This window comes from Pristiophorus japonicus, chromosome 7 (assembly GCF_044704955.1).
Source record: "Pristiophorus japonicus isolate sPriJap1 chromosome 7, sPriJap1.hap1, whole genome shotgun sequence".
Classification (NCBI taxonomy): Eukaryota; Metazoa; Chordata; class Chondrichthyes; family Pristiophoridae; genus Pristiophorus; species Pristiophorus japonicus.
Window position 1 is genome coordinate 178,244,100 of NC_091983.1, and position 25,234 is coordinate 178,269,333.

Consider the following 25,234-nt stretch of genomic DNA (forward strand, 5'->3'; position numbering starts at 1 on the left):
CAATTCCCCTGGTCCTGATGAAATACATCCCAGGATATTAAAAGAGATGGCGGAAGTTCTAGCAGATGCATTCGTTATAATCTACCAAAATTCTCTGGACTCTGGGGAGTTACCAGCGGATTGGAAAGTAGCTAATGTAACGCCTCTGTTTAAAAAAGGGGGCAGACAAAAGGCGGGTAACTATAGGCCGGTTAGTTTAACATCTGTAGTGGGGAAAATGCTTGAAGCTATCATTAAGGAAGAAATAGCGGGACATCTAAATAGGAATAGTGCAATCAAGCAGACGCAGCATGGATTCATGAAGGGGAAATCATGTTTAACTAATTTACTGGTATTCTTTGAGGATATAACGAGCATGGTGGATAGAGTTCTACCGATGGATGTGGTGTATTTAGATTTCCAAAAGGCATTCGATAAGGTGCCACACAAAAGGTTACTGCAGAAGATAGAGGTATGCGGAGTCAGAGGAAATGTATTAGCATGGATAGAGAATTGGCTGCCGAAAAGAAAGCAGAGAGTCGGGATAAATTTGTCCTTTTCGGGTTGGAAATCGGTGGTTAGTGGTGTGTCACAGGGATCGGTGCTGAAACCACAGCTGTTTACAATATACATAGATGACCTGGAAGAGGGGACAGAGTGTAGTGTAACAAAATTTGCAGATGACACTAAGATTAGTGGGAAAACGGGTTGTGTAGAGGACACAGAGAAGCTGCAAAGAGATTTGGATAGGTTAAGCGAATGGGCTAAGGTTTGGCACATGGAATACAATGTCGGAAAGTGTGAAGTCATCCACCTTGGGGGGAAAAAAACAGTAAAAGGGAATATTATTTGAATGGGGAGAAATTACAACATGCTGAGATGCAGAGGGACCTGGGGGTCTTTGTGCATGAATCCCAAAAAGTTAGTTTGCAGGTGCAGCAGGTAATCAGGAAGGCAAATGGAATGTTGGCCTTCATTGCGAGAGGGATGGAGTACAAAAGCAGGGAGGTCCTGCTGCAACTGTATAGGGTATTGGTAAGGCCGCACCTGGAGTACTGCGTGCAGTTTTGGTCACCTTACTTAAGGAAGGATATACTGGCTTTGGAGGGGGTTCAGAGATGATTCACTAGGCTGATTCCGGAGATGAGGGTGTTACCTTATGATGATAGATTGAGTAGACTGGGTCTTTACTCGTTGGAGTTCAGAAGGATGAGGGGTGATCTTATAGAAACATTTAAAATCATGAAAGGGATAGACAAGATAGAGGCAGAGAGGTTGTTTCCACTGGTAGGGGAGACTAGAACTAGGGGGCACAGCCTCAAAATACAGGGGAGCCAATTTAAAACCGAGTTGAGAAGGAATTTCTTCTCCCAGAGGGTTGTGAATCTGTGGAATTCTCTGCCCAAGGAAGCAGTTGAGGCTAGCTCATTGAATGTATTCAAGTCACGGATAGATAGATTTTTAACCAATAAGGGAATTAAGGGTTACGGGGAGAGAGCGGATTGGTGGAGCTGAGTCCACGGCCAGATCAGCCATGGTCTTATTGAATGGCGGAGCAGGCCCAAGGGGCTAGATGGCCTACTCCTGTTCCTAATTCTTATGTTCTTATGGGTTTGGAGGCGGGTTTCAAAATCTAAAAAATTGATAGCGGGGCGGTATCCCGCTCTGAACCTGCCTCCTTGCAAGTTTCCCAAGTGCCTGGTCTGCCTGCGCTTTGCAGAACCAGCACTAAGCGTGGGTGAGCCAATTGAGATAGTTAAGAGTGTCTTTAAAGGTAGTTTAACAGCATTTTACCATCCACTACCCATTTTTTCAACTTTTTCATGAAGTTCCTGTTGCTCAGTGGCTTTTTTGTGACTCTCCATTGCTTTGAATAGGTGACAGCTGCAAAAGTGATCTAAAAGCTACCATTTCACAGCTGTTCACTTTCTAATGTTAGAAGCTGGAGTCTCCAGGATTTGGAATACACTTTTGAGCTTTATGCAGTGTTTGGAGTGTTTGGAAGTGTTTGGAGTATACTCTCTCTCCACTGTCAACTCTTTGGAACAACCTATCTCACCATTGACAGATTGTTTTTATCATCTCAACTTCAGCTGCCATCTATTTCATCAGCATCGGTGCCCTTGAAAAAATCTCACCTCGGTCTTCAGAATCCCACCACGATCAGCCCCAACACCAGCATCATCAACAACAGCACCAACCTTCTCCGCAATCATCTGATGCTGGACAGGATACAGGGCATCAGCACATGACCACATTGCTGCCAGGGAGGCCTCATCATGGCTAGATTGACTTAACTTTACATTGTATGCCCTGGTTGCCACATGATGCACCAGGTTGGCACCACCCTGCACCAACAACAGAAAGCATCCCCACAATGCCCAAGCCATTCCTTTCACACTCATCACTATTGCAGGGGAGCTACCATTATGTCTCACCATTCACTACAACTCACTAAGCCACTTCCAAAGGAGTACACAAATCTGTCCAAGAGGCAAAGTGTTGAAAATAAAGGTTTCAATGTTTGACACCATATTAACAGAAACTTGACATGAACATTGGCTAAAAGACCCAAGTGCCTACCCTTGTGTGTTATTTGTTGCTATGATTGGGCAAAGATGAGGGTGAGTGTGAGGGGTGGCTAGTGAGATGGGGATGTGATAATGTAGATGGGGGAGAGGGATGGGTGGAGGTGTAAGGTAAGTTGATGTGAATAAAGATGTGCAGGAGTAGGATGGGGAAGGCAGAGTGATGGGAATGTGATGAGTTGCACAGTAGGATGAGGTTGAGTGTGGCTTTGCAGTAACGTTTCATGACTTACTGAGATCATTGAAAGGTTTGTGCCACTCACTGCAGCTTGGTCCTCCTGACGACATCCCTGCTTGTGCCCTCCTGTACAATGTGCAACCGGGCTGCGCTGGTGTCCTGGAGAGGACTATTCTGCCCATAGGAAGGGAAGAGAATATCCCTGCATGCTGTGACTCCCTATGGAAGGAATCGTGGGAGAGCCTGGGTGCAGCCGTGCACTTCTGTGCAGTGCTTGTCAGTGTTTGCAGCACCTCAGTGCTGTCGAACACTGTCAGCACAAATGTCAAAATGAATGTGGACATGGTCCCTTTAAGGAAACCGGCTGATGATGCATCATCAAATGACATAATCAGACCGGCTTCCTTTTAATTGGCCGGGGACCTCACAGGGCGGGCTACACAAGCCCAATCAGGGGAAAGTCATGGGGGAAACCGATATGGAGAAAGCAGCGGCATTGGAATCTGCACCCAATGTTATCCGCCTCTCCCGACGCGGCATCAAGCCCTTTATGTGGAGAAACATAGAAACATAGAAAATAGGTGCAGGAGTCGGCTATTCGGCCCTTCGAGCCTGCACCATCATTCAATAAGATCATGGCTGATCATCACCTCAGTACCCCTTTCCTGCTTTCTCTCCATACCCCTCGATCCCTTTAGCCGTAAGGGCCATATCTAACTCCCTCTTGAATATATCTAATGAACTGGCATCAACAACTCTCTGCGGCAGGGAATTCCACAGGTTAACAACTCTCTGACTGAAGAAGTTTCTCCTCATCTCAGTCCTAAATGGCGTACCCCTTATCCTATGACTGTGTCCACTGGTTCTGGACTTCCCCAACATCAGGAACATTCTTCCCGCATCTAACCTGTCCCGTCCCGTCAGAACCTTATACGTTTCTATGAGATCCCCTCTCATCCTTCTAAACCCCAGTGAATAAAGGCCTAGTTGATCCAGCCTCTCCACATATGTCAGTCCAGCCATCCCTGGAATCAGTCTGGTGAACCTTTGCTGCACTCCCTCAATAGCAAGAACGTCCTTCCAAAACTGAACACAATATTCCAGGTGAGGCCTCACCAAGGCCCTGTACAATTGCAGTAAGACCTCCCTGCTCCTATACTCAAGTCCCCTAGCTATGAAGGCCAACATGCCATTTGCCACCTTCACTGCCTTCTGTACCTGCATATCAACTTTCAATGACTGATGAACCGTGACACCCTGTTCTCGTTGCACCTCCCCTTTTCCTAATCTGCCCCCATTCAGATAATATTCTGCCTTCGTGTTATTGCCTCCAAAGTGGATAACCTCACATTTATCCATATTATACTGCATCTGCCATGCATTTGCCCACTCACCTAACCTGTCTAAATCACCCTGCAGCCTCTTAGCGTCCTCCTCACAGCTCACACCGCCACTCAGTTTAGTGTCATCTGCAAACTTGAGATATTACATTCAATTCCTTCATCCAAATCATTAATGCATATTGTAAAGAGCTGGGGTCCCAGCACTGAGCCCTGTGGCACTCCACGAGTCACTGCCTCCCATTCCGAAAAGGGCCCGTTTATCCCGACTCTCTGCTTCCTGTCTGCCAACCAATTCTCGATCCACGCCAGTACATTACCCCCAATACAATGTGCTTTGATTTTGCACACCAATCTCTTATGTGGGACCTTGTCAAAGGCGTTTTGAAAGTCCAAATACACCACATCCACTGGTTCTCCCTTGTCCACTCTACCAGTTACATCCTCAAAAATTCCAGAAGATTTGTCAAGCATGATTTCCCCTTCATAAAGCCATGCTGACTTGGACCGATCCTATCACAGCTTTCTATCTATTTCATCCTTAATAATTGCTTCCAACATTTTCCCCACGACTGATGACAGGCTAACCGGTCTAATAATTACCTGTTTTCTCTCCCTCCTTTTTTAAAAAGTGGTGTTACATTAGCTACCCTCCAGTCCATAAGAACTGATCCCGAGTTGATAGACTGTTGGAAAATGATCACAAATGCATCCACTATTTCTCGGGCCACTTCCTTAAGCACCCTGGGATGCAGACAATCAGGCCCCGGGGATTTATCGGCCTTCAATCCCATCAATTTCTCCAACACAATTTCCAGCCTAATAAGGATATCCTTCAGTTCCTCCTTCTCTCTAGACCCTCGGTCCCCGAGTACATGCGGAAGGTTATTTGTGTCTTCCTTCACAAAGACAGAACCAAAATATTTGTTCAATTGGTCTGCCATTTCTTCGTTCCCCAATATAAATTCACCTGAGTCCGACTGCAAGGGATCTACGTTTGTCTTCGCTAGTCTTTTTCTCTTCATATATCTATCGAAGTCAGTCAGTTTTTATGTTCCCGGCAAGCTTCCTCTCGTACTCTATTTCCCCCCTCCTAATCAAACCCTTTGTCCTCCTCTGCTGAATTCTAAATTTCTCCCAGTCCTCAGGTTTGCTGCTTTTTTTGGCCAATTTATGCGCCTCTTCCTTGGATCTAACACTATCCTTAATTTCCCTTGTTAGCCACGGTTGAGCCACCTTCCCTGTTTTATTTTTACTCCGGACAGGGATGTACAATTATTGAAGTTCATCCATGTGACCTATAAATGTTTGCCATTGCCTATCCACCGTCAACCCTTTAAGTATCATTTGCCAATCTATTCTAGCCAATTGACGCCTCTTGCCGTCGAAGTTAGCTTTCCTTAAGTTCAGGACCCTAGTTTCTGGATTAACTGTGTCACTCTCCATCTTAATAAAGAATTCTACTACATTATGGTCACTCTTCCCCAAGGGGCCTCGCACAACAAGATTGCTAATTAGTCCCTTCTCATTACACATCACCCAGTCTAGGATGGCCAGCTCTCTAGTTGGTTCCTCGACATATTGGTCAAGAAAACCGTCCCTAATACACTCCAGGAAATCCTCCTCCACTGCATTGCTACCAGTTTGGTTCGCCCAATCTATATGTAAATTAAAGTCTCCCATGATAACTGCTGTACCTTTATTGCACACATCCCTTATTTTTTGTTTGATGTTGTCCCCAACCTCACTACTACTGTTTGGTGGTCTGTACACAACTCCCACTAGCGTTTTCTGCACTTTGGTATTCTGTAGCTCCACCCATACTGATTTCACATCATCCAAGCCAATGTCCTTCCTTACTGTTGCATTAATTTCCTCTTTAACCAGTAACGCCACTCCACCTCCTTTTCCTTTCTGTCTATCCTTCCTAAATGTTGAATACCCCTGGATGTTGAGTTCCCACCCTTGGTCACCCTGGAGCCATGTCTCTGTGATGCCAATTACATCATATCCATTAACTGCTATCTGTGCAGTTAATTCTTCCACCTTATTCTGAATACTCCTCGCATTGAGGCACAGAACCTTTAGGCTTGTCTTTTTAACACACTTTGCCCCTTTAGAATTTTGCTGCAATGTGGCCCTTTTTATTTTTTGCCTTGGGTTTCTCTGCCCTCCACTTTTACTATTCTCCTTTCTATCTTTCGCCTCTGTCTCCCTGCATAAGTTCCCATCCCCCTGCCATATTAGTTTAACTCCTCCCCAACAGGACTAGCAAACACTCCCCCTCGAACATTGGTTCTGGTCCTGCCCTGGTGCAGATCGTCCGGTTTGTACTGGTTCCACAAAGGATTATTCTTTGCTATAGCTCAAATTCTAAGATTGTCATCTTACTGTGATGTTAGAATTTCTTCCAACAGAACTTATGAAAGACCAAAGCTATCGTTTTCACTTTCTGCTATTGCTTCCATTCCCTCACCACTAATACATCTCCTCCAGCTGCTCACTCGAGCTGAACCAGACTACAAAACCATAGTATGCTATTCATCAGAGGTCTGCTATTTTCGCATGCGCAACATTGATCACCTCCACCCACTACTACAGTCTCTCCGCTGTTGAAATCTTTCTTCATTCTTTCGCTCTTCTAAACTCGATTACTGCAACTTCTTGGTGGCCTCTTATCCTCCACAAATTCAAACTTTTCCGAAACTGTTGTGCCCGCTTACCCATAACCCCTGTCTTTGCTGACCTGCACTGTGTCCCTGAATTTTAAACTTGTCCATGTCTTTAAATCCCTTCATGCGCATTCCTCCACTCTTATATTCCATCCCACTGCTACCAACTCTGAATGGCCTTTGGTGCATCCCCCCTTGCTCCCCAGTTGATTGTGCTTACTGTCTGGAATTTCCTCTTGATACTCCTCCACTTCTCTCCTTTTCTCTCAACCTTTCGAGACCTTTGGAAAAAAAACTTTTTGACCAGTTGTTCAGTCCCCCCTCCTAATCTGTCGTCCTATGGATTGTTATCAATTTCTGTGTCTATTTCCATTTGTGAAGTGCATTGGGATCATTTTTACAATAATGATGCTGTATGCTGATCCCCTTCAGGAGGCAATATTAATTTCATATTTAGCTTGATAATCTATGCTTTCTTTGCAACTTTTAAAATTAGATGTTTTCCATGCCCAATAGTGAAAATTGTCTGACAGGAGATTGATTCTACAGCTGGGCTAGAACCAATTCTGGAGTATAAATTGATCTTTGCATTTATGTTCAGCAGATGGGGAGAGCGAGAAGGGAGGCAGATTGAACAGAAAAGGGATAAAAAGTAAAATACCAGAAATCTGAAACAAGAACAGAAAGGCTGGAAACACACCACATGTCAATCAGCATCTGTGGAGAGGACAGCCAGTCAATGTTTTAGTTTCTTACTGTCCTTCAGAACTGAAGAATAAGAGACAGATGAGCATATTAGGATCAGAAAAAGAGGAGAGGAGAGAGAAAAATAAAACAAGCCTACTAACAAGCATCAGTTGAATTATTGGTCGATGATGTTACAGATCATATCAGTTAAATAATAGAGATTAAAGAAATAAGACATTAAACAAACAAAGGACATGTGAATAATTAAGGTGGTCTTAGAAAAATACAAAAATAAGAGGGATCAGATTTCAAATAGAAACAGAAGATGCTGGCAAAGTTCTTAGAATCCACCAGCTTTAAAAAGACAGTGAACAGATCAGCAGGGAGGCTTGCCAACAGATAAAGCCAAAGGAATTTGGAGGTTGATTGATCTGCAGTGCTGGTAAACGACAATTCCTGAGCTGGTAGCACTTTCCCCTCTTCCTGAGATTAATCCGATGGAAACAATCTTGATTTTCTAGATTGACATCTGTGTGAGATCCCAACTCCTCCCCAAGGGAGAATGGACCCCGAACTAAAATAACCCAGTATCATGGAGCTTGACTAAATGTTTCATAAAACCTTCACTGTTTTGAGACAATTACATGCTGCCGGATCTGACCAGGCAAATCAATACAATTGAGAATCAATTTAAACAATCCTCATGTCCGTCTGCAACAACTAGAATGGGTGATCACACTTCTTCCATGTTCAACAGTCTTCATTCTATGGCTAATTAACTCAAAGTACAGGTTAACGGATATGATGTAATTGGCATCACGGAGACATGGCTCCAGGGTGACCAAGGCTGGGAACTCAACATCCAGGAGTATTCAACATTTAGAAAGGATAGGCAGAGAGGAAAAGGAGCTGGGGTGGCATTGCTGGTTAAAGAGGAAATTAATGCAATAGTAAGGAGGGACATTAGCTTGGATGATGTGGAATCGGTATGGGTGGAGCTGCGGAATACCAAAGGGCAGAAAACGCTAGTGGGAGTTGTGTAAAGGCCACCAAACAGTTGTAGTGAGGTTGGGGACAGCATCAAACAAGAAATAAGGAATGCATGCAATAAAGATACATCAGTTATCATGGACGACTTTAATCTACATATTGATTGGACTAACCAAACTGGTAGCAATGCGGTGGAGGAGGATTTCCTGGAGTGTATTAGGGATGGTTCTCAAGACCAGTATGTCGAGGAACCAACTAGAGAGCTGGCCATCCTAGACTGGGTGATGTGTAATGAGAAGGGACTAATTAGCAATCTTGTTGTGCGAGGTCCCTTGGGGAAGAGAGACCATAATATGGTAGAATTCTTGAAGATGCAGAGTGACACAGTTAATTCGGAAACTAGGGTCCTGAACTTAAGGAAAGGTAACTTCGACGGTATGAGACGTGAATTGGCTAGAATAAACTGGCAAATGATACTTAAAGGGTTAACGGTGGATAAACAATGGCAAACATTTAAAGATTACATGGATGAACTTCAGCAATTGTATATCCCTGTCTGGAGTAAAAATAAAACGGGGAAGGTGGCTCAACCGTGGCGAACAAGGGAAATTAAGGATAGTGTTCAAACCAATGAAGAGGCATATAAATTGGCTCGAAAAAGCAACAAACCTGGGAGAAATTTAGAATTCAACAGAGGAAGACTAAGGGTTTAATTAAGAGCGGTAAAATTGAGTACGAGAGGAAGCTTGAGGGAACATAAAAACTGACTGCAAAAGCTTCTATAAATATGTGAAGAGAAAAAGATTAGTCAAGACAAACATAGGTTCCTTGCAGTCGGATTCAGGTGAATTTATAATGGGGAACAAAGAAATGGCAGACCAATTGAACAAATACTTCGGTTCTGTCTTTACGAGGGACGACACAAATAACCTTCCGAATGTACGAGGGGATAGTGGGTCTCGTGAGAAGGAGGAACTGAAGGATATCCTTATTAGATGGGAAATTGTATTGGGGAAATTGATGGGAATGAAGGCTGATAAATCCCCGGGGCCTGATTGTCTGCATCCCAGAGTACTTAAGGAAGTGGCCCTAAAAATAGTGGATGCATTGATGATCATTTTCCAACAGTCTATCAACTCTGGATCAGTTCCTATGGACTGGAGGATACCTAATGTAACACCACTTTTTAAAAAAGAGGGAGAGAAAAAGCGGGTAATTTTTGACCGGTTAGCCTGACATCAGTAGTGGGGTAAATGTTGGAATCAATCATTAAGGATGAAATAGCAGTGCATTTGGAAAGCAGTGACAGGATTGGTCCAAGTCAGCATGGATTTATGAAAGGGAAATCATGCTTGACGAACCTTCTGGAATTTTTTGAGGATGTAACTAGCAGAGTGGACAAGGGAGAACCAGTGGATGTGGTATATTGGGACTTTCAAAACGCTTTTTATTGGGATAATGTACTAACGTGGATAGAGAACAGGTTGGCAGACAGGAAGCAGAGAGTTGGGATAAACGGGTCCTTTTCAGAATGGCAGGCAGTGACTAGTGGAGTGCCGCAGGGCTCAGTGCTGGGACCCCAGCTCTTTACAATATACATTAACGATTTAGATGAAGGAATTGAGTGTAATATCTCAAGTTTGCAGATGACACTATACTGGGTGGCGGTGTGAGCTGTGAGGAGGACGCTAAGAGGCTGCAGGGTGACTTGGACAGGTTAGGTGAGTGGGAAAATGCATGGCAGATGCAGTATAATGTGGATAAATGTGAGGTTATCCATTTTGGGGCAAAAACACAAAGGCAGAATATTATCTGAATGGTGGCAGATTAGTAAAAGGGGAGGTGCAACGAGATCTGGGTGTCATGGTTCATCAGTTATTGAAAGTTGGCATGCAGGTACAGCAGGCGGTGAAGAAGGCAAATAGTATGTTGGCCTTCATAGCTAGGGAAATTGAGTATAGGAGCAAGGAGGTCTTACTGCAGTTGTACAGGGCCTTAGTGAGGCCTCACCTAGAATATTGTGTTCAGTTTTGGTCTCCTAACCTGAGGAAGGACGTTCTTGCTATTGAGGGAATGCAGCAAAGGTTCACCAGACTGATTCCAGGGATGGCTGGACTGACATACGAGGAGAGACTGGATCAATTGGGCCTTTATTCACTGAAGTTTAGAAGGATGAGAGGGAATCTCATAGAAACGTATAAGATTCTGACGGGACTGGACAGGTTAGATACGGGAAGAATGTTCCCGATGTTGGTGGATTCCAGAACCAGGGGACATAGTTTTAGGATAAGGGGTAGGCCATTTAGGACTCAGATGAGCAGAAACTTCTTCACTCAGAGGGTTGTTAACCTGTGGAATTCCCTGCTGCAGAGAGTTGTTGATGCCAGTTCATTGGATATATTCAAGAGGGAGTTAGATATGGCCCTTACGGCTAAGGGGATCAAGGGGTATGTAGAGAAAGCAGGAAAGGGGTACTGAGGGAGTGATCAGCCAGGATATTATTGAATGGCGATGGAGGCTCGAAGGGCCGAATGTCCTACTCTTGCACCTATTTTCAATGTTTCTATGTTGAACCTCCCTTATCCGGAACCCTTGGGACCTGGCTTGTTCTGGATAAGGGATTTTTCCGGACGAGGGGTGGTCATGTTAAATTGGATGGTACAGGTACTGAGCAAGGGGATATCTGGGCTGGCTGGTTTGCGGCTGGGAGTGCGGCAGAGAGATTGGGGGGGGGGGCGGGTGGATCGCAGGGTCAGGCCAGCGATTTGCGGGAGTCGGCAGCGAGGAAGGACTTTAATTTGTTCATGTCGGAGTTCTGCACATGCGCCACCTGGTGGCCGGGAATGGTTCTGGATGAGGGGTGGTTCCAGATAAGCGAGTTCTGGATAAGGGAGGTTCAACCTGCATGCGCATCACTTGTAATCTGAATAAAAATCCACCACTATCTTCTAATTCTTGTTTGATATTGGTAATTTCTCCTCCTCAGTTTCTATGCAATGCATTCTTATTTAGATTGATTACCTACCGATCAACCAGAGCATGAGTGTGGGAAAGTTCTTATAGAGCCCCACTGCAACCTGAGATTGGTATAAGGAAGCTTCTCTCTTTAGCAGGCTATAGAATACATTACTTACAGAGTCTGAGTGAAGAAAGACTTTACCCAGCTATTAATATCTTAAAGACAACAGCAGCAGAGACCACGGCTGCATCCGAGGTCTGTTCTAATCACATTACATTTTCATACTGCAGTCTGGGTTCTTGTTTGAAGCCATATTTTATGTGTGTATGTTGTTGGCAAGAAAAGATTTTGTTTGAAAACATTTCACTGAATGTGAGAATGTATTTTACAATTAAAATGATTTGAATTTGCTTAGATTTTGTTTTAAAACCAGTTTCTCTTTAATCAGAGTAGTAAATATCTGTTCTTCTCATTTGTAGTTGTACTGCTAGATTCACTAGATTCAACACTGGATACACAAAAGTTATTACAATCTGGAGATGACAGATCTATGAAAAAAAATACAACGGATGAAAAACATGGACAGCAAGATACAGGATCTCAAATGTATGCCACTAGTAAGTAAAAGATCTGGTCTGCCACTGTGTCTGTCTGCACAACAAAGGCAATTATTAACCTATTATCAACTTCGCAAAAGTAAGAGAATGTTTGCTTAATTTTACATGTGTATATACCCATTGATGTCCATTTGTATATACTTTCTAGAAGATATCAGATTGTATTCATGCGAAAGGATTCTGGCTAATATGTACAGTATCTTAAAAATAATACGTGGAATGAAGCCATTCAGTCCATTATAGTGTTGCAAGCCGGCCTAACCCAATGAAATTGAAACCAGCACTTTTGCTGCCCTCATTATAGTCAACTAATGCAACATAGACAAAGGGCAGGAGTTTCCGCTCAGTTGCGCTTAATTCATCTGAAATTGTCCAAACCAGTGCAAAAAGATTGATGAATTCGAAGTGAATTTTAAGTGCAAATTATGTTCAGCACAAATCAAGATTCCGCAGTCTTTTGCGCTAGTTTAACAAACATTGCAGTAAAAGCCAGTCCCACCCACAAAACCGGCCACACAACCAGATCAAATGAATCACCATTGCGAGTTTCCGCTAACTGTGTCTGTTTGTGGGCCTTCGAGGAGGCTCTTAAAATGAAGCTGTTATTTTTAGGTTCAAGGATACCACTCTTATACATATGAAGGAATATTTTTAAATGCAGTATTATATTCTAAAACGCTGTCTGATTGAGCTGGATCATGGCAGATTTTACATTCTATAATATGCAAATGAGTTTCAGCGGAAACTTGGGGGGAACACTTCTCAAAACTAGCACAATTTTGAGCGCAGTTGCTTTCGGATCGTCGATTGCACCCAAAGCCGAAACTCGTGGCCAAAGAATTAAATCTGGGGCCTCCTGACCAGTGTCGGTCTATACCTTGTTCTGCTTAAACCTACTAAAGTATTGGGAAGTTCAGGCAAATTTCTTTACTAAAGGATTGCAAAAAAAAAAGACACAAATTGATTATTTTTGCTGAGTGCTGTAAGGCAGTTGGAGTTTGAGCATTACAATATTGCAAAGGATCTGGGTGTGTAATCCAGATGCAATCAATGTTTCAAACATCTTTTTCTACATTTTCATAAAAAGTAACAAACTCAGTAATATTAAAATCTACCTATTGAAACACAAAAACAGAATTAATAACAAGTAAAGAAGGATGCAATTTAAAATATTTACATATTAATGGCTCTCTATACCTGCGAGAGTAATTTACTCCTGCTTTGTGGGAAATTGTGCACTAAACAAATTAAATTATTTTCTTTAAATCATCCTGGTTTTAACCCCAAAGTTACCATATGTTTTTATGACAGACCAACAAAAAAATTATACGCCATGGATGTAACACTGTATTTTGTAAAATGGCACATCAGCTTCTTTTGTTACATAGCCTGTCAATGGTTGATTAATGGGACAGGTAGGAAAACAGAAGGTCATAGTACAGCTGGAAACAAAAAAATTACTTAGAAGTGGAAAAGCTTATCTATTAGAAAGTATTTAGTTGCATAGACTTTGAAAGAAATATATGCTTAGATAATAGATTATTTGATAACAGCAATTTTAAGTAGAGTAATCAATATACCATTATCTTTTGAAATCAATATAAACATTACTGCATCAGATTTGGAAAGCAATAATTTTTATGTTCTCTCTTTTCAGGTATTTCCTACGGGCAAACTAATAGTGATATTGAGGCCTTGCATCAGGCATATCGGAATATTGATCAATCTCTGGAAGGCACAGATGTAGGGCAAGGTACATTAAATGGGAAAAGCACCAACTTCGTTCTAGGTCTTCAGAGCCATGTTAAGGACTCGACAAAGAATGTTTCTACTGCAGAATCTGGTAAGCACAAAATGGAGTTGGAATTTGAGCTGTGAAATCACATGCTAATTGAGTTGATTCATAAGTAGTAAATATAATCACGTGGATAAAATGCAGTTGGGTTCTTTCGATGATTACTCATACAAACAATGACGGACTAGTGAAGACCTTCTGGTCCACCGAGCCTGTCCCACACAATTGTGATATCTTATATATACACTCTCCACCCCACCCAATCCTAGTAAAGACAAAAAAAAATAGATTTTTTTTTTAAAAACAGGCCAATTTGAGGGGAAAAATGTAGGAAATTCCTCTCCGACCCATCTCGGCGACGGAAACTCTGGCCCTGAATTCCCTGCAGTACCTAGCTTCTGTAAGAGGTGATCTCCGCCCCAGCCAGAAACAGGTCCAGGTCTTGTTTGAAGGAATTCGCGAATCTGCATCCATTGCACGAGCAGCAGCCTGTTTCAGAGCACACTATTCTCTTGGAAAAGAACTACCTCCTAAACTAATTGAACAAATACTTTGGATCTGCCTTCACTAAGGAAGACACAAATAACCTTCCGGAAATACTAGGGGTTCGACGGTCTAGCGAAAAAGAGGAACTGAAGGATATCCTTATTAGTCAGGAAATTGTGTTAGGGAAATTGATGGGATTGAAGGCCGATAAATCCCCAGGGCCTGATGGGCTGCGTCCCAGAGTACTTAAGGAAGTGGCCCTAGAAATAGTGGATGCATTGGTCGTCATTTTCCAACATTCTATTGACACTAGATCAGTTCCTATGGACTGGAGGGTAGCTAATGTAACACCACTTTTTAAAAAAGGAGGGAGAGAGAAAACTGGTAATTATAGACTGGTTAGCCTGACATCAGTAGTGGGGAAAATGTTGGAATCAATCATTAAGGATGAAATAGCAGCGCATTTGGAAAGCAGTGACAGGATCGGTCCAAGTCAGCATGAAAGGGAAATCATGCTTGACAAATCTTCTAGAATTTTTTGAGGATGTAACTAGTAGAGTGGACAAGGGAGAACCAGCGGATGTGGTGTATTTGGACTTTCAAAAGGCTTTTGACAAGGTCCCACACGAGATTAGTGGGCAAAATTAAAACACATGGTATTGGGGGTAATGTATTGACTTGGATAGAAAACTGATTGGCAGACAGGAAGCAGAGAGTCGGAATAAACGGGTCCTTTTCAGAATGGCAGGCAGTGACCAGTGGGGTGCTGCAGGGTTCAGTGCTGGGACCCCAACTATTTACAATATGCATCAATGATTTAGATGAAGGAATTGAATCTAATATCTCCAAGTTTGCAGATGATCCTAAGCTGGGTGGTAGTGTGAGATGTGAGGAGGATGCTAAGAGGCTGCAGGGTGACTTGGACAGGTTAGGTGAGTGGGCAAATGCATTGCAGATGCAGTATAATGTGGATAAATGTGAGGTTATCCACTTTGGTGGCAAAAACAGGAAAACAGAATATTATTTGAATGGCGACAGATTAGGAAAAGGGGAGGTGCAACGAGACCTGGGTGTCATGGTACATCAGTCATTGAAGGTTGGCATGCAGGTACAGCAGGCGGTGAAGAAGGCAAATGGCATGTTGGCCTTCATAACTAGCGGATTTGAGTAAAGGAGCAGGGAAGTCTTATTGCAGTTGTACAGAGCCTTGGTGAGGCCACACCTAGAATATTGTGTTCAGTTTTGGTCTCGTAATCTGAGGAAGGACATTCTTGCTATTGAGGGAGTGCAGCGAAGGTTCACCAGACTGATTCCCGGATGGCAGCACTGACATATGAGGAGAGACTGGATCAGCTGGGCTTGTATCCACTGGAGTTTAGAAGAATGAGAGGGGATCTCATAGAAACATATAAAATTCTGACTGGATTGGACAGGTTAGAGGCAGGAAGAATGTTCCCGTTGCTGGGGAGTTCCAGAACCAAGGATCACATTCTAAGAATAAGGGGTAAGCCATTTAGGACCGAGATGAGGAGAAACTTCTTCATTGAGTGGTTAACCTGTGGAATTCTCTACCGCAGAAAGTTGTTGAGGCCAGTTTGTTAGATATATTCAAAAGGGAGTTAGATATGGCCCTTACGGCCAAAGGGATCAAGGGGTATGGAGAGAAAGCAGGAAATGGACACTGAGGTTGAATGATCAGCCGTGATCTTATTGAATTTCGGTGCAGGCTCGAAGGGCCGAATGGCCTACTCCTGCACCTCATTTCTATGTTTCTAAACTAGATCTAGCCGTATACAACTTAAATTTGTGACCCTTGGACCTCCCTAACCTATTTAATTTGAACAAACTGTCAACTGGAACACAATCTAATCATTACCTTTAAAAATCTCAGTCAGACACCTCTAAGTCTACACTTTTCTAAAATGTAGAGTCCCAACTCTGAGCCTATCTTGATAATTAAGATGCCTTAAACTGGGAATTAGTCTAGTGGCCCTCCTCTGTACCCTTTCTGAAGCCTCAATATCACCCATCATGTGAGGAGACCAAAACCGGACACAGCATTCCAAGTGCGGCCTGAACATGTTCTTTTTTTAATTCGTTCTGAGATGTTGGCATTGCTGACAAGGTCAGCATTTATTGCCCATCCCTAATTGCCCTTGAAAAGGTGATGGTGAGACGCTTTCTTGAACCGCTGCAGTCCTTGTGGTGAAAGTACTCCCACAGTGCTGTTATGGAGCGAGTTCTAGAATTTTGACAGCGACGATGAAGGAACGGCGATATATTTCCACGGCAGGGTGGTGTGTAACTTGCAAGGGAACTAGCAGGTGATGGAGCTCCCATGCGCCTGCTGCCCTTGTCCTTCTAGGCAGTAGAGATTGCGGGTTTAAGAGGTGCTGTTGAAGAAGCCGTGCCGAGTTGCTGTAGTGTATTTTATAGAGGGTGCACACTGCAGCCACAGTGCATCGATAGTGGAGGGAGTGAATGTTGAAAGTGGTGGATGGGGTGCCACTCAGGCAGGCTGCTTTGTCCTGGATGGTGTCGAGCCTCTTGAGTGTTGTTGGAGCTGCACTCATCCAAGCAAGTGGAGAGTATTCCATCACACTCCTGACTTGTGCCTTGTAGGTGGTGGAAAGGTTTTGGGGCGTCAGGTGGTGAGACAGTTACCGCAGAATAACCAGCCTCTGATCCGCTCTTGTTGCCACAGTATTTATGCGGCTGGTCCAGTTTCTGGTCAATGGTGACCCCCAAATGTTGATGCTGGGGGATTCGGCGATGGCAATGTCATTGAATATCACGGGGAGGTGGTTAAACTCTCGTTTTTTGGAGATGCTTATTGCCTGGCACTTGTGTGGCGCGAATGTTACTTGCCACTTATCACCCCAAGCCTGAATGTCGTCCAGGTCTTGCTGCATGCGGACATGGACTGCTTAATTTTCTGAGGAATTGGGAATGGAACTGAACACTGTGCAATCATCAACGAACATCCCCACTTCTGATGGAGGGAAGGTAATTGATGAAGTAGCTGAAGATGGTTGGGCCGAGAACATTGTCCTGAGGAACTCCTGCAGTGATGTCCTGGGGCTGGGATGATTGACCTCCAACAATCACAACCATCTTTTTTGTGCTGGGTATGACTCCAGCCAGTAAAGAGTTTTCCCCCTGAATCCCATTGACTTCAATTTTACTCGGGCTCCTTGATGCCAGCTCAGTCACATGCTGCCTTGATGTTAAGGGCAGTCAATCTCCCTTTACTTCTTGTACAAGGACAAAATAGTATGCCCCGTCTTGTACTCAATTGTCCTATGAATACACCCCAACACTCTCCCTCTAGCTATCGCTTAACGGCATTGCTGATGTACCTTTTAGAGATGTATGCACTAGAATGCCCAAATCCCTTTCTGTCTCGACCTTCTTTAATGCTTTTCTCTGAAGGGTGTATGAATGTTGAGCATTTGTCCTGCTGACATGCATAACACTGCACTTATCCAAGCTATACATCATCATGAGCCCAATCTCTGAACACATTAAGATCCACCTGCAGCAGACAAGCATCGTCTACAGTCCAAACGCTCACACAGATCTTAGCATCATCTACAAATTTGCAGATCGTGTCCCCAACACCTATATCCAGATCATTGTTGGTCTTACCGCAGGTAAAGGGTACACCGCCAGATAGTAAATGGGTGACCAACAGGAAGAGCAGTGCAAGGAAGGTAGTGCAAGGGTCCCCTGCGGTCATCCCCCTGCAAAACAGATACACCGCTTTGGGTACTGCTGAGGGGGATGACTCATCATGGAGGAGCAGCAGCAGCCAAGTTCATGGCACTGTGGGTGGCTCTGCTGCACAGGAGGGCAGGAAAAAGAGTGGGAGAGCTGTAGTGATAGTGGATTCGATTGTAAGGGGAATAGATAGACGTTTCTGCGGCCGCAACCAAGACTCCAGGATGGAATGTTGCCTCCCTGGTGCAAGGGTCAATGATGTCACGGAGCGGGTGCAGGACATTCTGAAAAGGGAGGGTAAACAGCCAGTTGTCGTGGTGCATATAAGTAGCAACAACATAGGTTAAAAAATGGGATGAAGTTCTACAAGACGAATTTAGGGAACTAGGAGCTAAATTTAAAAAGTAGGACCTCAAAAGTAATAATCTCAGGATTGCTACCAGTGCCATGTGCTCGTCAGAGTAGGAATCGCAGGATAGCTCAGATGAATATGTGGCTTGAGGAGTGGTGCAAAAGGGAGGGATTCAAATTCCTGGGACATTGGAACCAGTTCTGGGGGAGGTGGGACCAGTACAAACCGGACGGTCTGCACCTGGTCAGGACTGGAACCAATGTCCTAGGGGGAATGTTTGCTAGTGCTGTTGGGGAGGAGTTAGTTTAACATGGCACGGGGATGGGAACCTATGCAGGGAGACAGAGGGAAATAAAATGGAGGCAGAAGCAAAAGATAGAAAGGAGAATGGTAAAAGTGGAGGGCAGAGAAACCCAAGGCAAAAAACAAAAAGGGCCACATTACAGCAAAATTCTAAAGGGGCAAAGTGTGTTAAAAAGACAAGCCTGAAGGCTCTGTGCCTCAATGCGAGGAGTATTCGGAATAAGTTTGGACGAATTAACTGCGCAGACAGCAATTAACAGATATGATTTAATTGGCATCACAGAGACATGGCTCCAGGGTGACCAAGGCTGGGAACTCAACATCCAGGGGTATTCAACATTTAGGAAGGATAGGCAGAGAGGAAAAGGCGGCGGAGTGGCATTGCTGGTTAAAGAGGAAATTAATGCAATAGTAAGGGGGGACATTAGCCTGGATGATGTGGAATCGGTATGGGTGGAGCTGCGGAAATACAAAGGGCAGAAAATGCAAGTGGGAGTTGTGTACAGACCACCAAACAGTAATAGTGAGGTTGGGGACAGCATCAAACAAGAAACAAGGGATGTGTGCAATAAAGGTACAGCAGTTATCATGGGCGACTTGAATCTACATATTGATTGGGCTAACCAAACTGGCAGCAATGCGCTGGAGGAGGATTTCCTGGATTGTATTAGAGATGGTTTTCTAGACCAATATGTCGAGGAACCAGCTAGAGAGCTGGCCATCCTAGACTGGGTGATGTGTAATGAGAAGGGACTAATTAGCAATCTTGTTGTGCGAGGCCCTTTGGGGAAGAGTGACCATAATATGGTAGAATTCTTTATTAAGATGGAGAGTGACACAGTTAATTCGGAAACTAGGGTCCTGAACTTAAGGAAACTTCGACGATTTGAGGGGTGAATTGGCTAGAATAGACTGGCAAAGGATACTTAAAGGGTTGATGGTGGATAAGCAATGGCAAACATTTAAAGGTCACGTGCATGAACTTCAGCAATTGTACATCCCTGTCTGGAGTAAAAATAAAACAGGGAAGGTGGCTCAACCGTGGCTAACAAGGGAAGTTAAGGATAGTGTTAAAACCAAGGAAGAGGCATATAAATTGGGTAGAAAAAGCAAAAAAACCTGAGGACTGGGAGAAATTTAGAATTCAACAGAGGAGGACGAAGGGTTTAATTAACAGAGGGAAACTAGAGAACGAGAGGAAGTTTGCAGGGAACATAAAAACTGACTGCAAAAGCCTCTATAAATATGTGAAGAGAAAAAGATTTGTGAAGAGAAGAAGATTAGTGAAGACAAACGTAGGTCCCTTGCAGTCAGATTCAAGTGAATTTATAATGGGGAACAAAGAAATGGCAGACCAATTGAACAAATACTCCGGCTCTGAGTTCACAAAGGAAGACACAAATAACCTTCCGAATGTACTAGGGGACAGTGGGTATAGTGAGAAGGAGGAACTGAAGGATATCCTTATTTGGCGGGAAATTGTGTTCGGGAAATTGATGGGATAGAAGGCCGATAAGTCCCCGGGGCCTGATATCTGCATCCCAGAGTACTTAAGGAAGTGGCCCTAGAAATAGTGGATGCATTGGTGATCATTTTCCAACAGTTTATCAACTCTGGATCAGTTCCGATGGACTGGAGGGTAGCTAATGTAACATTTTTTAAAAAAGGAGGGAGTGAAAACAGGTAATTATAGACTGGTTAGCCTGACATCAGTAGTGGGGAAAATGTTGGAATCAATCGTTAAGGATGAAATAGCAGCGCATTTGGAAAGCTGTGACCGGATCGGTCCAAGTCAGCATGGATTTATGAAAGGGAAATCATGCTTGACAAATCTTCTGGAATTTTTTGAGGATGTAACTAGCAGAGTGGACCAGTGGATGTGGTGTATTTGGACTTTCAAAAGGCTTTTGACAAGGTCCCGCACAAGAGATTGGTGTGCAAACTCAAAGCGCATGATATTGGGGGTAATGTACTGACTTGGATAGAGAACTGGTTGGCAGACAGGAAGCAGAGAGTCGGGATAAATGGGTCCTTTTCAGAATGGCAGGCAGTGACTAGTGGAGTGCCGCAGGGCTCAGTGCTGGGACCCCAGCTCTTTACAATATACATTAATGATTTAGATGAAGGAATTGAGTGTAATATCTGAAGTTTGCAGATGCCACTAAACTGAGTGGCAGTGTGAGCTGTGAGGAGGACGCTAAGAGGCTGCAGGGTGACTTGGACAGGTTAGGTGAGTGGGTAAATGCATGGCAGATGCAGTATAATGTGGATAAATGTGAGGTTATCCACTTTGGGGCAAAAACACGAAGGCAGAATATTATCTGAATGGTGGCAGATTAGTAAAAGGGGAGGTGCAACGAGACCTGGGTGTCATGGTTCATCAGTTATTGAAAGTTGGCATGCAGGTACAGCAGGCAGTGAAGAAGGCAAATGGTATGTTGGCCTTGATAGCTAGTAGATTTGAGTATAGGAGCAGGGAGGTCTTGCTGCAGTTGCACAGGGCCTTGGTGAGGCCTCACCTGGAATATTGTGTTCAGTTTTGGTCTCCTAACCTGAGGAAAGACATTCTTGCTCAGAGGGAGTGCAGCGAAGGTTCACCAGACTGATTCCAGGGATGGCTGGACTGTCATGAGGAGAGACTGGATCAACTGGGCCTTTATTCACTGGAGTTTAAAAGGATGAGAGGGGATCTCATCGAAATGTATAAGATTCTGACGGGACTGGACAGGTTAGATGCGGGAAGAATGTTCCCGATGTTGGGAAAGTCCAGAACCAGGGGACATCGTCTTAGGATAAGGGGTATGCCATTTAGAACTGAGATGAGGAGAAACTTCTTCATTCAGAGAGTTGTTAACCTGTGGAATTCCCTGCCGCAGAGTTGTTGATGCCAGTTCATTCAAGAGGGAGTTAGATATGGCCCTTACGGCTAAGGGGATCAAGGAGTATGGAGAGAAAGCAGGAAAGGGGTACTGAGGGAATGATGGGCCATGATCTTATTGAATGGCGGTGCACGCTCGAAGGGCCAAATGGCCGACTCCACCTATTTTGTATGTTTCTATGTTAATAAAAATAGGAAAGAGCAATGGTCCCAGCACTGATCCCTGCTGGGCTCCACTGGTGACCGGTCTCCAAACAGATCCAAATCCATCTATAACTACTTCTTGCCTACATACTACCAGCCAGTTCTCAATCCAGCTCAATATATTATCACCAATACCAGAGGTTTCAATCTTCCAGAGAAGTCGTTTGTGTGGTACCTTTTCAAAAGCTTTTTGAAAGTATAAGTGGACAATGTTTCCTGGACTTTCGTCATCCATCAACTTTGCAAATAGCCCAAATCGCTGCCCGCGGATGCCTTTACTTTCATATGCGTTGGATCTGTCAAACAAGATTTTGACAGTTCACAAGTGTTCTGATTTTGCGAGGCCTCTTCGGGCATGTACGCACCTGGAGAGGCCGCAATTTTAGGGCCATTAAGTTCTTTCCAAGTGAATGAGTTGTTGTATGAAGTACCTGTAAATATAACTGACTATTCTTTTATGGGTACATCCAATCTACAGTGCCTGTTCCCCACCTGCTGCTGTTACTTGAGGGACTGTACTTTCGTGCACTTCTGACTTTCCAGTTTTACTCTGCTGTTGTATTGGATCCTGGAAAGAAATCCGCTTCTGGGCTTTAATGTGACCTCAACATTTACCACCTCTTTCTATTCAGAATGTATTCTCTGTAGAACTGCCTCTTTTCCACTACCTAACCTGCTTTTGCAAGCTAATTTTCTGCTCTTTGCTGGGACTTATCATTCTCTCGCTCCTGAGCTAGCACTGATTTATTCCTCTTGTTTTCCATCATGCTCTGGATTCTGCTCACATAGTTCCTACTTTGCTACTCCCTTTACTTCCCATGGACATTGCCTCTGCTCTGCTCCACTCATCATTCAGAGCTCATCCATCGCCCTTCATTGGACTGGCTCCTTAAGTTCTTGCTGCTGCGCTGATCTTGTGGAGTCCTCACCTTCCTATTGCTGTTCCTTGGACCAGCCCCTTTATTTACAGTAATTTATCTTTCACCGTTCTGTGGCTCCTTGAACATCTCTGCTCTTGGACTTTTTTGAGTTTCATTCCAAATTGACTCCAAATCAATTTTATCCCAACGCAGATCTCAGACATGAACTTTGGACTCTTTCATATTGTCTCCACCCTGTCTGCTGTTTATGAACATAGAAACATAGAAAATAGGTGCAGGACTAGGCCATTCGGCCCTTCGAGCCTGCACCACCATTCAATATGATCATGGCTGATCATGCACTTCAGTACCCATTCCTGCTTTCTCTCCATACCCCTTGATCCCTTTAGCCGTAAGGGCCACATCTAACTCCCTTTTGAATATATCTAACGAACTGGCCTCAACAACTTTCTGTGGTAGAGAATTCCACATGCTCACAACTCTCTGAGTGAAGAAGTTTCTCCTCATCTTGGTCCTCAATGGCTTATCCCTTATCATTAGACTCTGACCCCTGGTTCTGGTGTTCCCCAACATCGGGAACGTTCTTCCTGCATCTAACCTGTCCAATCCTGTCAGAATTTTATATATTTCTATGAGATCCCCTCTCATTCTTCTAAATTCCATTGAATATAAGCCTCGTCGATCCAGTCTTTCTTCATATGTCAGTCCTGTTATCCTGGGAATCAGTCTGGTGAACCTTCGCTGCACTCCCTCAATAGCAAGAGTATCCTTCCTCAGATTAGGAGACCAAAACTGTACACAATATTCAAGGTGTGGCCTCACCAAGGCCCTGTACAATTGCAGTAAGACCTCCCTGCTCCTATACGCAAATCCTCTTGCTATGAAGGCCAACATGTCATTTGCCTTCTTTACCGCCTGCTGTACCTGTATGCCAACTTTCAATATTTAATGTACCATGACACCCAGGTCTCCTTGCACCTCCCCTTTTACTAATATGTCACCATTCAGATAATAATCTGTCTTCCTGTTTTTATCACCAAAATGGATAACCTCACATTTATCTACATTATACTGCATCTGCCATGCAATTGCCCACTCACCTAACCTGTCCAAGTCGCCCTGCAGCCTCTTAATATCCTCCTCACAGCTCACACTGCCACCCAGCTTAGTATCATCTGCAAACTTGGAGATATTACATTCAATTCCTTTGTCTAAATCATTAATGTATATTGTAAAGAGCTGGGGTCCCAGCACTGAACCTTGCAGTACCCCACTAGTCACTGAAAAGGATCCGTTTATTCCTACTCTTTGCTTCCTGTCTGCCAACCAGTTCTCTATCTACGTCAGTACATTACCCCCAATACCATGTGCTTTAATTTTGCACACTAATCTCTTGTGTGGGACCTTGTCAAAAGCCTTTTGAAAGTCTAAATACACCAAATCTACTGGCTCCCCCTTGTCCACTTTACTAGTTACATCCTCAAAAAAATTCCAGAAGATTTGTCAAGCATGATTTCCCTTTCATAAATCCATGCTGACTTGGACCGATCCTGTCACTGCTTTCTAAATGCACTGCTATTATATCCTTAATAATTGATTCCAACATTTTCCCCACTATTGATGTCAGGCTGACTGGTCTATAATTCAGTTTTCTCTCCCTTTTTTTTAAAAAAGTGGGGTTACATTAGCTACTCTCCAGTCCATTGGAACTGATCCAGAGTCAATAGAATGTTGGAAAATGACCACCAATGCATCCACTATTTCTAGGGCCACTTCCTTAAGTACTCTGGGATGCAGACTATCAGGCCCTGGGGATTTATTGGCCTTCAATCCCATCAATTTCCGTAACACAATTTGCTGACTAATAAGGATTTCCTTCAGTTCCTTCTTCTCGCTAGACCCTCGGTCCCCTGGTATTTCTGGAAGGTTATCTGTGTCTTCCTTAGTGAAGACAGAACCAAAGTATTTGTTCAATTGGTCTGCCATTTCTTTGTTCACCATTATAAGTTCACCTGATTCTGACTATAAGGGACCTACATTTGTCTTCACTAATCTTTTTCTCTTTACGTATCTGTAGAAGCTTTTGCAGTCAGTTTTTATGTTCCCTGGCAGCTTACTCTCATATTCTATTGTCCCTCTCCTAATTAAACCCTTTGTCCTCCTCTGCTGAATTCCAAATGTCTCCCAGTACTCAGGTTTGCTGCTTTTTTTGGCCAATTTATATGCCTCTTCCTTGGATTTAACACTACCAATAATTTCCCTTGTAAGCCACGGTTGAGCCACCTTCCCCGTTTTATTTTTACACCAGACAGGGATGTACAATTGTTGAAGTTCATCCATGTGATCTTTAAATGTCTGCCATTGCCTATCCACCGTCAACCCTTTTAAGTATCATTCGCCAGTCTATCCTAGCCAATTCACATTTCATACTGTCGAAGTTTCCTTTCTTTAAGTTCAGGACTCTAGTCTCTGAATTTATTGTGTCACTCTCCATCTTAATGAAGAATTCTACCATATTATGGTCACTCTTCCCAAGGGGCCTCGCACAACAAGATTGCCAATTAATCCTCTCTCATTACACAACACCCAATCTAGGATGGCCAGC

At 43.7% G+C, this 25,234-nt stretch overlaps 1 protein-coding gene across 1 annotated transcript in view; it reads left to right on the plus strand.

Annotated features, from left to right (window-relative positions):
- The window catches only part of cep162 (centrosomal protein 162), a 222,779-nt gene that overhangs the window by 59,048 nt on the left and 138,497 nt on the right, over nucleotides 1-25,234 (plus strand). Inside the window, exons 10-11 of the mRNA XM_070885594.1 lie at nucleotides 11,873-12,010; nucleotides 13,668-13,853. Coding sequence (XP_070741695.1) covers nucleotides 11,873-12,010; nucleotides 13,668-13,853 — 324 coding nt within the window. The remainder of the gene's footprint in view (nucleotides 1-11,872; nucleotides 12,011-13,667; nucleotides 13,854-25,234) is intronic.